This window comes from Limulus polyphemus, unplaced genomic scaffold (genome assembly GCF_000517525.1).
Source record: "Limulus polyphemus unplaced genomic scaffold, Limulus_polyphemus-2.1.2 Scaffold5316, whole genome shotgun sequence".
Lineage (NCBI taxonomy): Eukaryota > Metazoa > Arthropoda > Merostomata > Xiphosura > Limulidae > Limulus > Limulus polyphemus.
The window spans coordinates 23,680-36,316 of NW_013670926.1; the positions used below are offsets into that span (position 1 = coordinate 23,680).

Genomic DNA, 12,637 nt, shown 5'->3' on the forward strand with positions numbered 1-12,637 from the left:
GAAGCTGAAGTTAATTCAAAAAATTGGGAAAGTGATATACTCCAGTGGAATGGTAAAATGGAACCACCATTTAGCATATTCATCAATGACTGTTTACAAAAAGCTCCTTCTCCTGGCTCACAATCATGTCTTAAACAAAATGAACTGTAGCATCAACAACTTCATCACTTCTATTGATGCTTCATTGTAACCATAAAAAACAATGGCAGTTTTGATGTCTCTCTGTGTCATCATATAGCTTGATTATGTAATGGTCTGTTGCTCCATGTTGCCACACAAGTAGAAGTGAGCTATCGTCCAGTATATATTGGATGCCTGTGTTCTGAATGGGTCCTTTGGACTATCTTACAAATACAGTCAGCAAAAACTGCTTTATTTATCTCTCTAGACAGACATGATTGGCTAAACTGAGCAGAAGTATTCTACAAAACTCATAAATAACAAGTGCTAGCACATTTGGCCCTAGTTCATCCCCTGTTGTCACCGTTCATTGGAAGGGAAGTTAAGAATTAACCTGCAGACATTTACCAGTTTTGATTGGATCATTTGGTTGCATGTTTTATGACATGATCTTCCTCCTTAAAAGTCAAGGACATTTTGGTTAATTAAGATGGTTAAAATCATTTTTCCAACTTAAGTCATGGCAGCATTTGTATTCACTGTAGAATCCGCTGTTTTACCATTGACTATGTTTCTTAGACTTGGGTCTGAGTTGAAAGGATCTGTATTCAAAAGCCAAAGAGCAAAAATTTCCTTGAAATCTCATTATTGTTAGCATCTGTTAAATCCTTTGATTTTTGTTTATGTTAACATCTGCACCTGTGGGCATGGAAAACACTCAAATTGATTGCAAAGTTTTACTCATGGCCCTTCCTGTTATAAATCCTCCATAAGTCTTCATAATTTGAACGAAGACTAGCTTAATTGCTAGAAGTGATCACTGGTTGTGATGATGTGACGTGATGTTCTGTTTGGAAATTGACATTGACTTCAGGATAAGTTATCTCCAGATCCAATATCTTCTGGAGATGAAGTCACATAGGTGCATACAGATTTTGTCCAGATGCAACAAGGTATGATGGCAATTCACATGTACACTTCAGGTGAAGCTGACAGTTTCTTATGCATTCATATCTTGTAAATCTTCTCAAAGTACTCATCATATCAGCATTTTGCAGTCACGAAGAAGATGATCTCTAATCTTTCATCAATGCTGTATATGTTTTTCTTGAATGCTGTTGAGAACTTCTGCCTGGCATACTTCTTGGATAGAAATTTCTCCTACCACAATATTTTCAAGAAGTGGAGCTGCTTTGCTCAAATCAGTGTTGCCAACTTTTATCTTCAATTCTTCTATTATTGCAGAAAGTAGCTCTTCAGACAGGAGAGAAATCATTAGTACAGGCATATCACTTTTATGTTTTGATTCACTGTCGTCAGCTTCATAGAACCTTTCTGTGTGATATATCAGAAGCCATGAAACTTTTAATACAATTATTGCCACCAGAAATGCATTTGAGATTGTGTCATCAACAAATAACACCTGATGGCACTTGAGATTGCCTTCCCACTCAACATATGGCTGATAGTGTTTGGAGTGTAGAACACCCTGAATGCAACCTGAAGTTCGATCATGCCATCAGGTGGCCAGTGCTGCACAGGAAGCTCCTTTCCATGTGAAATGCATGGAGTTTTAATATAATAAACATAAAAAAAATACTTTAAAATGTAGTTATCTAATCTAAGGTATCTCATATTAAGAATTCAAACACTGAAAATATGTTCTGTGCTTTTCTTGAATCTAAAATTGAGAAATAAAAATGTCTGAACTTTCTAATAACACTAAAAAAGTCCAGTGACATTGTTATCTATGGCCAAATTAACAGAAACCTCAAAAACTTCAGTGCATCTTACTATTCTGTAACTTTAAAATACACATGATAAAGTGATAGCTGTGAATTACCTGACAATATTTTCTCTGCGATATTTAGGAGCATTATAAGAACTTCATCTCATATTTGTAAAGAATGGGAATCTTGATGTAAAGCATTTCATAGTTATAGTTTTCTGTAAAATCCACAAATTTGACGTATAAGTTTTGAAATGTTCCTTGCAGAAGTTTTTTTAGGAATTTTGATATATTGTATAAATTAGTTTGTCTATAAGCAACAACTGAGTTTGCTTTTGTTATAATTACTTTGATGTTAAGCCTTGAAAATTTTCTAGATTGTTTGTATTGATACCAAAATTCTAGACAATTAACTTGCTTTTTTGGACACTTTCTTTTTCATCAGATTTGAGCACTAAAGAACTTGCATAACATTCTTAACATTCTCACCAATTATTATCATGTGTTATAACCATGTTTGTTCTGTGTTTTAAAATTATATTCATATGGCATTATTTATACAAAATAGTTAGTTCTGTGTTTTAAAATTATATTCATATGGCATTATTTATACAAAATACTTAGTTCTGTGTTTTAAAATTATATTCATATGGCATTATTTATACAAAATACATACATCACAATCTGCATTATATTTATTATTCTACACCCAAAATAAAACATAAAGTAGAATACAATATTTTCATGATATTATGTATTCTGCCAAATACTTTGAATTAAGTATTAATAATTAATAAAATAGTGTAACTATAGTATTTATATATTTAATTAAAAATGCATTATTTTGTGTTAATGTAATTCAGACAGGCCGAACAACTTTGTTTTAAAAGGTGGCAGGTTTACTGTGTAATCTTTCATGGACATCTTGAGGACCACTTTTAACTGCAATATATTGAGTTTTAATAAGGTTTGTATAAGCATATGGAAAAAATATAGTACAGACTATTTCAATGTAACAAGTTTTAATTTTTCTGATGTAGTATATTAAACATATATTTAAGTTGACTTTAGTTTTATAGGTAAAAATACTGAATACAATGACCTGTATATATATATGCTTTGAAATTTTCTGTTTTGTAACAGTTATTATCATATATATATATATAGTCTAAGTATATTTTTTTAGTTAGATTTTTACTTTTAACAGGTGTGTGAATTTTGTTGGTCTCAGTATCAGTGATACTTATTTTGGTGACTTGTTTTCTATACTGTAACATGTATCTTAATACCTGTATCCAATAATTTATTTCTGTAGGTATAGTTTTCCATTTATAAAATGTTAAGTCACATTTTAACCTGAAGTTGGTTTCTATGTCTTTTTATTCTTAGTTTAACTATGAAAGTGGTGAAGGGTTCAGGTGGAATTCCTCAACTGTGTTATTCTATGACTGACGGAAAACATTTTATCCCTTCTGGCTTGCTAATTATTAAAACAGTTGAATGTAAGTATACAGCAACTAAGAACAAACTCTTATTGAAACAGTAATAGGTTTGCATCATTGATGTGGTGTTTCCATTGAGCACTCAATTAGGAAGGAGCTGTAAGTGGTTCATTAAGAGCTATTATGAATGTTTTTTTAACTGGCATATAAAATTGATATCACACACATAAAATATCTTCCTCATCAACAGAAAAAATGTAACCCTGTGTGGCAGTTCCCTCTTGTGAATTCATGAAGTAACCCCGTGTGGCAGTTCTCTCTTGTGAATTCATGAAGTAACCTTGTGTGGCAGTTCCCTCTTGTGAATTCATGAAGTAACCCCGTGTGGCAGTTCTCTCGTGTGAATTCATGAAGTAACCTTGTGTGGCAGTTCCCTCGTGTGAATTCATGAAGTAACCTTGTGTGGCAGTTCCCTCGTGTGAATTCATGAAGTAACCTTGTGTGACAGTTCCCTCTTGTAAATTCATGGAGTAACCGTGTGTGGCAGTTCCCTCTTGTGAATTCATGAAGTAACCTTGTGTGGCAGTTCCCTCTTGTGAATTCATGAAGTAACCCTGTGTGGCAGTTCCCTCCTGTGAATTCATGTAGTAACCCTGTGTGGCAGTTCTCTCTTGTGAATTCATGAAGTAACCCTGTGTGGCAGTTCCCTCTTGTGAATTCATGACGTAACCCTGTGTGACAGTTCCCTCTTGTGAATTCATGACGTAACCTTGTGTGGCAGATCCCTCTTGTGAATTCATGGAGTAACCTTGTGTGGCAGATCCCTCTTGTGAATTCATGGAGTAACCTTGTGTGGCAGTTCCCTCTTGTGAATTCATGGAGTAACCCTGTGTGGCAGTTCTCTCATGATTTCATGAAGTAGCTTGTATACCTATATGTGGCAGTTCACTTATGATTTCAAGAAGTAACTTGTATATGTATGTGGCAGTTCACTTATGATTTCAAGAAGTAACTTGTATGCCTGTGTGACAGTTCACTCGTGATTTCAAGAAGTTAACCCTGTGTGGCAGTTCCCTCGTGACTTCATGAAATTAACCCTGTGTGGCAGTTCCCTCGTGACTTCATGAAGTTAACCCTGTGTGGCAGTTCCCTCGTGATTTCATGAAGTTAACCCTGTCTGGCAGTTCCCTTATGATTTCAAGAAGTAACCCTGTGTGACAGTTCCCTTATGATTTCAAGAAGTAACCCTGTGTGGCAGTTCCCTCTTGTGAATTCATGAAGTAACCTTGTATGGCAGTTCCCTCTTGTGATTTCATGAAGTTAACCCTGTGTGGCAGTTTCCATTCATGAAAGAAAGGATTGTGACAAGCACACATGAAAAAATTTAAATGTATGCTGCAGACAAGTGAAATAAATCTACGTGTTTAATTAATATTTTATTGTTCACTGGAATGATGTTACATATGCTTGTCCATGCAACTCCTTTTTGTTCATCTCTTAGGTTATCAGTAAAAACTGTAATTCCTGGATTTGTGTTAAGTCATTTCTAGATATTTGTTTAATGTATCTGCTAATGTAACTAATTTAAAAAAATCATGCCGAAATTACTAATAGTTGCAAAAAAATACTAAAAATAGTGTTGAAGCTGTGTAGAAATTCACTTGTACAATATTAAAAAATTAAAATACTTTTTGTGCCCAGCAGCCCATTTGATGATCCTTTATCACAACTTTTGTAGGCCCACTTTTAAGATTCATAAAATTAACACATTTGGAACCCATGGGTCTACTTCAAATGCAACTTTTTAAACCATAATGTTATATAAAACAGTTGGAAAAGTGGTTTTATTTTATGCTATAATTTAGTGTATTGTTTTACTTGGAAACATTAGTAGGGTTAGACTATGGGATTGGGGCAAAATCATCTTTCTCTAGGGTCATATGTTAATAGGCCAACATACAATAGTGAACACAACATCATTAAATCAACTTTACTTTGCATTGAAATGCCAGTATACCATTGAAACCAACAGAACAAGGACTACTTTATCTATACTTTGCCATCACAAATCATTGTGCCACTGAGACTACTAGAACATGTAGTACGTCATATATTTTTTCGATAAAAAAATTGCAATATGTATGATTGGGACATGGAAAACATTAACTTTTAAACTTAAGTTAACCTTATAAGATCCTTTGTAAATTATGGGTTTTAACCCTATGCATGTGGGTTGGTCAGAGTGGGGATTTTGCTATTTTTTTTTAAAGAGTTACATTCAAAAGTTAATTAAATTATTTTATTATCCATGTATTTCAATAACTTGGAATTAAAATGTAATTTAGAATTACGGTTTGACATTATATATGTCTTAATTTTCAAAGTTTGAAAGGAAATATTTATGTAAACTCTCCATCTTCACTACTCTATATCATGTGATACATTTAATGCTCTGATTTCTCCTTTTTATATTTTATACCAAATTGGATGAAAGAATGCACAAGGTACACTCAAGTACTTAATGAAATTTTTTTTATTTTTATTGGTTTTCCTTATCTTACTTAATCTAAACTAATAATTTTCTAATTTCTAGTTACTTTTATAACAATGAATACAAAATATACATAAAAAACAATAAATTTAGTGTCTACATTAGCCTACTCTTTGTAATGATAGTAATAGTACATTAAATTATTTTTTATTTATTTTAAGTATGCACTTAAGAACACAAAATAATAACACTCGCAAATTAAACAGTGTCCTTTAACTTATAATTTAACTGACTTCCTAACTAAGTCGTAAGTGGCTTAAAATAATTCCCTTAGTTGCCTGACCAGAACTCATCAATAGCAACTTTCAATCTGCAGGCAAAATAACTAAAAATCTACTGAGAACAAAGTAGCATTATATGCTATTTGGTAAAAGTTCCCTTTATAGTTACTATTGGTTAAAAATGATGTAATATCAGAAGTTAGAATTATTAGCAATTTGTGAAAGAGAGGATGTGATAGATGGATGTAACAAGTGGATCTGACTTTCTTATTAAGACTAAAAACTATAAAATTAGACTATACCTTAGTAATATATATATACTATAATAAGTAACTTATGTTAAACTCATGACATCAGAGAGGGGTGATGAAAAAAATAGATGATGGCAAGTTAGTATGAACAAATGTCATGATATAAATACAAGTGGAGATTGGGAAATTTTTTAAATATCTACTTTTAAAATTAAGAAATTAAAGCATATATTAAGATTTGACCTATTATCTATGCCAAGTTTATTCATATACATTGATAATAAAGTCATTTAATTAAATTTTGAATATAAAAGTGTATAAAAGTTGTGACATGTGTACCTTACCTCTGATGAGAGGGTTAACAGTTGACTGGCTTGCGGACTCCTGCATGTATTAACTAAGTACTTTTATGACTAGAATCATAGAACACACCAGCTTTTAGACTCCTGCATGTATTAACTAAATACTTTCATCATTAGAATCACAGAACACACCAGCTTTTAGACTCCTGTATGCTTTAACTAACTGCTTTCATGACTAGAATCACAGAACACACCAGCTTTTGGACTCCTGCATGTATTAACTACATACTTTCATCACTAGAATTACAGAACACCAGTACAGTTTTTGGACTCCAGTTAGTACAACTAAGATGTTGCATGTTCTTGACAGGTTTTCTGTTTTTTACAGGAATTTCTAATATTAAAATATACAACAAACCAAGCATGTCTTTATCATTTGAATGTATGCTATAACATAATGTTCTACACACACTCACACTCGTGTCTTTTTTCTTTTCGTTTTTCTCCTTTATTTGCTGTTTTCACTATTTGTTTATAATTTAGATAAACTTTATTCATTTTATAAAGTCTAGAGTGGGTTCCCTGGGTCACTGAATAAAACTCGGAGAATTTTTGTTTAAAGTATTTTCTGTAGATGAAAAAAATCTACATGTGCCTCATTATTGTACAAAATTATTGCTTCCGCATCCTGCTACATCAATTGCATCAAGACAAAAAAGGGGCCCTTAATGTTTAAAGAGCGGATAGTTTATTGCTGCTGTTTTTTAATAATCTGTTGATCCAAAATATTTTTATTCAAATCCTTTTACTATATATATTACAATGTTTCTAAAAGTTACTTTTTTGAAAGTACGCAAAAAAGGATCTTACCTGTAAATGGGACACCTGTGGATGTGCATGTTTGGGATACTACATGTTCAAACTGAAAAACAGTTAAGTCAGAGGTGATGCAGTTTTTCAAATCAGACTTACCCATTCAATAACATGTGTTTCACTTAATATTTTATTAATTTGACACTTTGTTATTTGCTTAGAACATACTGGACTCATGCAGAAGGCTTCATCATAAGGCTATCTATTTCAAGATGCACCACTCCTTCCTGCATGCTTTTCATAATCCATAGTGTATGAGGATGACAGTTTTCCAATATTCATTTAAAAAATCCTATCATACTTAAATCCACAGACACTAATTCTAGTGACTTTAACAGCACATCTTTGTATGGAGTAGTGTGAATATCCATTGTATTCTATGGCTGCTTGAGGAGTGTCAGAAGGAGGTCTTTCTGGGGCATGTGGACAGCTTTTTCCTCTGACATTTGTGTTTATGGAATTTCACATTTTAAAAGACAATAAACTTTACTTATCATTGCTATGGTATGGCTTATTGCAGGTCTTCTTTCTGTGCATGGTACCCAAGTTAATCCCTATTCTTTTGTTTTCCAATGCCATTATGTACAAAGGATATTCCCATCTTGGAAATTCTAAATCCTCAATCTGAACAAATTTTTATGATCTGAGTGATGAATATTTAGGGTCTGAAAGGGCTGTTACATATACTTTTTAAAAGTGATAAATTTTTGATGGCATCACACTGTCTATGGAAGACCAAACAATGCCAAAATGTAGTTCTTATACATTCCGTTATATCATGACTTTATATCAGCTGTTGTTGTCATATGACTTGGTGATTTACATATTCAGAATCATTTAGATATACCTTACTCAATCTTCTATATTTCTGCCACTAAAATTAGAGTTGTATGGCTGTAGAATGTTAAGTCGTAAATTACAGGAGGTGACATTTTTCTTATTTCTCACACCGCAGCATACTTTGTATATGACTCCTAAATTAGATCTTTATCAGAGTCAAACTGTAAAGAAAAACAATCCTCAAAAAGAAATTCACTGTGTCACATGAATAACTCATATATATATATTAACTTTGTTAAGTTAAATTAAGAAACTTACTCCTAGTAATTATCAACAAGTATGATATGCCTCTGTAAACAATCAGATTTCTTGCTGTCATATTTTTCCATAACATTGCATCTTTTGTTTTATCTTTGATTACTTCTCAAATCCAGACATATTCTAGTGGTTAACTTGCCAGGCTGTGAATTTGAGGATTTATGTTTACATGCTGTCATTACATAAATACACTACACATTTTGAGGCCATGGGTACACCATAACAGTTACAGTCAAATTCCACAATTTAACTAGGGTAGCCCAAGAGTTGACTTTGTTGACTATCTACTTTCTTTCTAATCTCTCAGTTGAAAATTGGGGATGGCTAGTTAAGATATCCCTAGTATAGTTTTGAACAAAGCTCTGAAACAACAAATTAATTATTTTATTTAAATTTCTAAAACAGTCTTAAGAATATACTTTTGAACCAGTTAACAATCAAAGAAATTGCTCATTTGCCTGATTTACTCATTAGAATGAAGTCCTAGTTCGAGTTATAAAGGGAAAACAAAGTTGGTATTGCAGTTTTAAAATTATACTTCTTGACTTTACCTTAATCTTTGTAACTGATGTGTCTCTTACAGACTTTGTTAATTGGGAGTTAATGACAATAATTTATCTCAACATTTTTGGTAGGTAGTGGGACCTTCTCTTTTAATATGAATTTTCAACACTGACCTTAGTAGTTTATAAAATGGGGATCATCAAAAGTATTTTAAGGTACATTAAATTTAATAATTTGATAATTTATTTTGTAAATAAATATAAACAAAGCTAAAAAGAAGCATTGGTGTAAGATTTTTTTGTGTATAGAAATTACCTTTTCCTACAAAGTTTAATGCCATCTATTTGAGGACTAAAACTTTGTTAGATATCTCAAACAAGGTAATTATCATGCAACTTTAGATCTGGAATTAGTATTAAAATACGTTATTAACTATAAATCTTTACTTATAAAACATTTTCATTTCTTTAGATCCATGGACCATAGCGTATAGCAAAACAAATCAGCGAACATATTTTTTCAACACCAAAACTAGAACCTCAGTTTTTGATGGACCTAGTGAAGCTGTCTCTTCATTCAGGTTATGTTTGTTTTAATATTTTCTGTTGCTTTTGTGATTCTATGTGCAAGTCTACTTATAGGTCTGATGTAGAAGTTCACATTTTAAGTTCTAAGACGGTATAAAAAAAATAGCACAAAATAAAACAGTAAATGTAATTGACACTGAATAGTGAATTTCATAAAACATTTGTATGTTGTTGTTTTTGTAAATACACCAGTAAAGTATTAAATTCATATGAGAGATTGTACAATGTGAACTTTAACTAGTGTCATGGATTCTTCAGGTGTGGTACAAGCCAATTCACGTGTTTAAACCTTTTTGCTCACTTCTCCCCTTGAAAAGGTAGGGGAACATGGTATGCCTACATATCACGTATATATATATATGGTATGTATGTTAAAGAAAACTTTATATTAGTACACAAACATATCATCCATTGCATATTGTTTTTTTGTTTTAAGAAAACCTAAAGTATATTATTTCAATGAATCTCATAAATCAATTTAGTGTAAAAATGTGAAACTTACTAATCAAAGTCTGAACAATTTATACAGAAGTAATTATGTTTTCCTGTGGAAACTGGTCTGAGTGTATTGATGTTCAGTCTTTTCTTGCCTGATGATGTGCCAATTTGAATTTGTCTTTTATCTTTTTTCTGGCTCCCTTGATGGTGCCATTTTGTTAAACATTCCATGATCGAGTCTCGCCTGTTCAATCCTTTTTTATCACAAACAATGTCACCTAAAGTCTATAACATTCTTATATATCACCATTGTCAAGTTATTAACATTCTTATTTATCATCAATGTCACATTAAGTTTTATCATTCTTATCTAGTACCAGTGTCACCTTAATTATTTATCATTCTTATCTATCACAGTTGTCACCTTAAGTTTTAAACATTCTTATATAACACCATTGTCACCTTAAGTTTGCAGCATTCTTATCTATCACCTTATGCCTATAACGTTGTTATCTATCACCAGTGTCACCTTAAGTTTTTAACATCCTTTTCTATCCCCAATGTCATTTTAAGTTTTTCACATTCTTATCTATCATCAGTGTCACCTTAAGTCTTTAACATTCTTATTCATCACTGGTGTCACCATAACTTTTTTATCATTCTTATCTATCACCAGTGTCACCTTACGTCTATAACATCCTTTTCTATCCCCAATGTCATTTTAAGTTTTTAACATTTTTATGTATCACCAGTGTCACCTCAAGTCTTTAATATTCTTATTCATCACTGGTGTCACCATAACTTTTTTAGCATTCTTATCTATCATCAGTGTCACATTACGTCTATAACATCCTTTTCTATCCCCAATGTCATTTTAAGTTTTTAACATTTTTATCTATCACCAGTGTCACCTTAAGTTTTTAACATTTTTGTCTATTACTAGTGTTACCTTAAGTTTTTAACATTCTTATCTATCACCAGTGTCACCTTAAGTCTTTAACATTCTTATTCATCACTGGTGTCACCATAACTTTTCAGCATTCTTATCTATCACCAGTGTCACCTTACGTCTATAACATCCTTTTCTATCCCCAATGTCATTTTAAGTTTTTAACATTCTTATCTATCACTAGTGGCACCTTAAGGACATTAATCCCTTGATGGAATATGGTGGGATGTACATATAATGCTACTATCTGAAACTGGGACATGGCAATAGCAATGGTAGCAGAGGCTATTAGTTGAGTTTTAGTTTTGATTACAGGACCTGTTTAGTAATTATTTATAGAAAACAAAATGTAGTTAAAACAACTGTATTAAATGTAATTATCACATTTATTAGGAAAAAAATAAGTTAAATAATTGAATTCTAAATTAATTAGGTGAAACCAAGAGAAGTTTGTACATATATATATATAAATAAGCACTTTTTAAATAATATTTCATTGTTTATAGTGAGAATTACGTTTTTTTATTTTGTAGGTCATGTTACATCAGTCGAATATTCTGGTCATGGGATTCTGGTGTTAAACTAGTGGATGGTCATACTGCTGCATCTGGTAAGGTTCATAGACACACAATAACTGATTTTGTTGACCATGCCTTGGGACGATGACTTTTTTTAGTTATATCAATTAGAAATATTTCTACTAGCAACTGCTGGTAGGGATTTAAAGCATTATGATTTTAATACCCTTGATCATTGTGAAATCCTGTCTGTTTATGAGACTCTAAAGTCAATGACAACAAAATGAAAGTTTTGTATATTTACTCTTCTTTTTTCCATTTAATGTGTACATAGATTTCAATATAATAAAATTTTATATTGAAACTAAAATCTGGTCATTATGTCTGATCTTACTGAACTTATGGCTTAATGTAACAGAAGGACAAATGGGATGGAACGACCTATTGGTTAATGTGCTTGACTGTGAATCAGAAGGTTCACTGTTTGAGCTCTTACGTTCTGCAGAACACACTCCATGTTTTTAGCTGTGGGTGCACTATAATTGTTACAGAAAATCCTGCTATTTGATTAGCTGGCTGCCTTCCATCTCTTTAGCAGCTCTAAATTAAGGATAGCTATGTTCTGACCTTACCTTTAACATAACAGGAAATTAAAAACACAAAGTAACTTAACAATATTTACATGTAATATCTATAGGGTTTTGAGTCCTTTTTAATTCACCGTACAATAACCTAGATACAGAATAATGTTATGATGTTTCACCTAATTCATTATTACCTCTGCCACTGAAGGTGATGGAAGTTATGTTTTCACCCGTGTATGTGTATGTATTTGTCAGCAAGATTTATTGAAAATGGCTGAATGGATTTGGACAAAAGTTGGTACACATTGGGATTATGACCCAACTTAGAAGTGTTTAGTTTTTGAAGGCTCAAGGTTACGAAAACCAAAAAATGTCTGTTAATATGGAGACTGATTTTTCACACTATTTTTTGCTCCATAACTCAGTCAAAAATGATCAGATTTTGATAAAACTTGGTGGACATACGTAGA

At 32.0% G+C, this 12,637-nt stretch overlaps 1 protein-coding gene across 2 annotated transcripts in view; it reads left to right on the forward strand.

Moving 5' to 3' along the window:
• Window positions 1-11,941, forward strand: part of LOC106472421 (cap-specific mRNA (nucleoside-2'-O-)-methyltransferase 1-like) — a 28,034-nt gene extending 16,093 nt beyond the window's left edge. The window contains exons 8-10 of one of the 2 annotated variants that reach the window (XM_013933069.2): window positions 3,239-3,351; window positions 9,563-9,671; window positions 11,599-11,941. In XM_013933069.2, coding sequence (XP_013788523.1) covers window positions 3,239-3,351; window positions 9,563-9,671; window positions 11,599-11,731 — 355 coding nt within the window. In that variant the 3' untranslated portion in view covers window positions 11,732-11,941. The remainder of the gene's footprint in view (window positions 1-3,238; window positions 3,352-9,562; window positions 9,672-11,598) is intronic. The other variant, XR_002613459.1, reaches the window with a different exon arrangement.
• Window positions 11,942-12,637: the final 696 nt, after the last annotated feature.